The sequence below is a fragment of the Mugil cephalus genome, chromosome 16, assembly GCF_022458985.1.
Source record: "Mugil cephalus isolate CIBA_MC_2020 chromosome 16, CIBA_Mcephalus_1.1, whole genome shotgun sequence".
Classification (NCBI taxonomy): Eukaryota; Metazoa; Chordata; class Actinopteri; order Mugiliformes; family Mugilidae; genus Mugil; species Mugil cephalus.
In genome coordinates, this window is record NC_061785.1 from 347,501 (window position 1) to 350,460 (window position 2,960).

Below are 2,960 nucleotides of genomic sequence, written 5' to 3' on the forward strand. Positions count from 1 at the left end.
TCTGTCTCCCCCGTCCTGCCTCCCTGTCTCCTGCCTCCCCCTCTGTCTCCCCCGTCCTTCCTCCCCGTGCCCCCTCCTCACCTTTCCCGCAGGTCCCCCTCTGGATGAGGATGACGGGGGGCTGCTGCAGCTTGGTGGCCCGGGTGCTGACCCTCTTCAGTTCGCAGATGTTCCGGTAGGAGACGCCGTCGCTGCCGCACACGGGCTCGGAGCTGGTGCAGACGCACGTCCCGGCTTTAGCCCTCTGCCTGACGGTGGCGGACTCCTCCACGCCGTCGGTCACCACGCACTCCATCCCCTCCGCGCACTGCCCCCTCCACTCCCCGGCCGCGCCGCCGCACTGCTCCCCCTCCCCGGACGCGCAGACCGGGCAGCAGTCGCAGCGGTCCAGCACGTCCCCGGTCAGGCAGTCCGCGGGGACCGGGGGACACCGAGACTTGTCGCACTTCTCCGGGCAGCCGGGGGCGAAGCGCCGGGTCCTGAGCGCCTCGGCCGGGGGAGCGGAGGCGCAGAGCAGCGCCGTTACGCACAGAGCCAGGAGGAGATCCATGACGGGACAGAGCGGAGTTAGAGCCGCTGCTCCTGCTGCTCCTTTATTAAAGCTGCTCCATAAACACGGAGCTGATTGGAGGAGCTGGGTGACGTGGGCCGGGGTGGGGGTGGGGGGATTATCGTGGTGCGTTGAATAAAAGAGTTGCTGCATAACGTGTTACCCAACAGTCCTCAGGACAGGAAGAGCCCCCCCCCCCCCCCCCCCCCCCCCCCCTCCCTCTCTCTCTCTGGGTCACCGCGGCCTTCATAATAACTTTATTATTATTCACTCTATGTTAACTTCACTAATAAAGATGTAATGATGCTCACAGTCCATGTGTCTGTGAAGACTCTCAGTCATCCAGGTCCAGGTCCGGGTCCAGGTCCAGGTCCAGGTCCAGGTCCAGGTCCGGGTGGTGGTGATAACACTCTCAGTTCAGAGTTTCACTCTGATAAAAACTCCAACAAGTTCCAACAGGACTCTGGATCCTGGACTCTTCACCTCTTTCACTTTCATTCTGACAGAAAGTTCAGGTTCAGGTTTAACCCTCACACCTGATTTTAAACTGTTACATTGTTACAAGGGACAAAAGTGTCCTCTTCAAAAACACCCTAAAATAGCACATATTAATGTTTTATTCTACTTTTCTATTTATTTATGTTGTAGTACCTGATTCAAAAAATCACTCCCATTAAAACCCATTGAAAAACCAATGAAACTGTTGCTGCAGCTGCACTTTGGCTTTTTCCACATTCAGACTCATTCTCTCTGACTTTCAAGTAACAGGATAAAAGATACAGTTGGGAAAACCCTAAATTACACACACACACACACACACACACACACACACACACACACACACACACTATGAACACTAAGATGATAATATTGCTGTGGTGCAGGATCATTCTGATCTGCTGAGCCTGGTCAGTGATGTCCCAGTGTCCAGGAGAGGACATCAGCATGTCCCTCCTGGACGTTGTGATGTGGGAGACGTCTGTGTGTGTCCCAGTAGAAGAAGAAGAGGGAGGAGAGCTCACTTTTTATCCTGCTGCAGTTTGAAGCTCCCACGTTTGTTATGATGCAGAGGTTCAGTGACCAAACGTTTATAATATATATATGTGTGTGTGTGTGTTATAGTGTGTGTGTGTTATAGAGTGTGTGTGTGTGTGTGTGTGTGTGTGTTATAGAGTGTGTGTGTTATAGTGTGTGTGTGTTATAGAGTGTGTGTGTGTGTGTGTGTTATAGAGTGTGTGTGTGTGTTATAGTGTGTGTGTGTTATAGAGAGAGTGTGTGTGTGTATGTGTGTGTGTGTGTGTGTTATAGTGTGTGTGTGTTATAGAGTGTGTGTGTGTTATAGAGTGTGTGTGTGTGTGTGTTATAGTGTGTGTGTGTTATAGAGTGTGTGTGTGTGTTATAGTGTGTGTGTGTTATAGAGTGTGTGTGTTATAGAGTGTGTGTGTGTTATAGTGTGTGTGTTCAGGTTTGAACGAAGGTGGTGTCATAATAAATTGTTACTTTAATGTTTCATTTTATTTTTAGTGCTTTTATTGTGAAAGGAGTTGGCGTAAACAGGTCATGTTGAGATGAGGAGGCGTCATCAGATCATTGTCTTCGCCACATGGTGGCGCCGCTCGTTCTGTTCTTCACTGTCAGTCAATCAAAAGGTCAAATATTCGGAAACGGGTTCACCTCCTCGTCTGTTCACCTCCTCGTCTGTTCACCTCCTCGTCTGTTCACCTCCTCCTCATCTCCTTGTTTGGTAGAAATGTTGTTGCCCCTGATCTTTAGAAGTTGCCCCAGTCACCGACTGTTAGGCAACTTCTCCTCCTTGGCTCAGACTCCTCCTCCTTCTCAGTTCCAACTAATCACGTTCCACCTATGACTCCACACGTTTCACAGCATTTAGTTTGAGACCCGACAGGAACCCTCTGGTCCTTCATAGAACCATGACCATCCAGAACCCTCTGGTCCTTCTTCATAGAACCATGAACATCCAGAACCCTGCATAACCAAGAGTGTGACTGTCTGATCTGATCCACCATCTATATGATTCATAATGAATCAGGACTGACAGGTTCTGAAGAGGAACAGTTCAGATCCAGTTTGTGGTGGCGAAGCCTGGTTCCAGATAACGTCCTCCTCTGGTTTAATGTGGGGAACCCATGGCATGATGAGACCTCTGTAGACCTCCGGTTATAAGACGCCTCAGGATGGACGGATGGTACCTCAAACCAGCTCTGGACTCATCTGTCCACCTCCCCCTGAAGGACAAAGAACACTCATCTAAAGGACAACAACGTCCACATTGACCAGAGACGACAGGTGGTTTGAAAGGTTAAAAGAAGATGTCCCTCTGGACAGAGGAGGTGGACTGAGATCTGGTCTACGTCAGTCTGAACATCTCTGGACATTAATGGGTCGATAG

At 50.5% G+C, this 2,960-nt stretch overlaps 1 protein-coding gene across 2 annotated transcripts in view; it reads right to left on the reverse strand.

Moving 5' to 3' along the window:
• Positions 1 to 599, reverse strand: part of htra1b (HtrA serine peptidase 1b) — a 12,943-nt gene extending 12,344 nt beyond the window's left edge. The window contains exon 1 of one of the 2 annotated variants that reach the window (XM_047608829.1): positions 82 to 599. In XM_047608829.1, coding sequence (XP_047464785.1) covers positions 82 to 550 — 469 coding nt within the window. In that variant the 5' untranslated portion in view covers positions 551 to 599. The remainder of the gene's footprint in view (positions 1 to 81) is intronic. The other variant, XM_047608830.1, reaches the window with a different exon arrangement.
• Between the last annotated feature and the right edge of the window lie 2,361 nt (positions 600 to 2,960).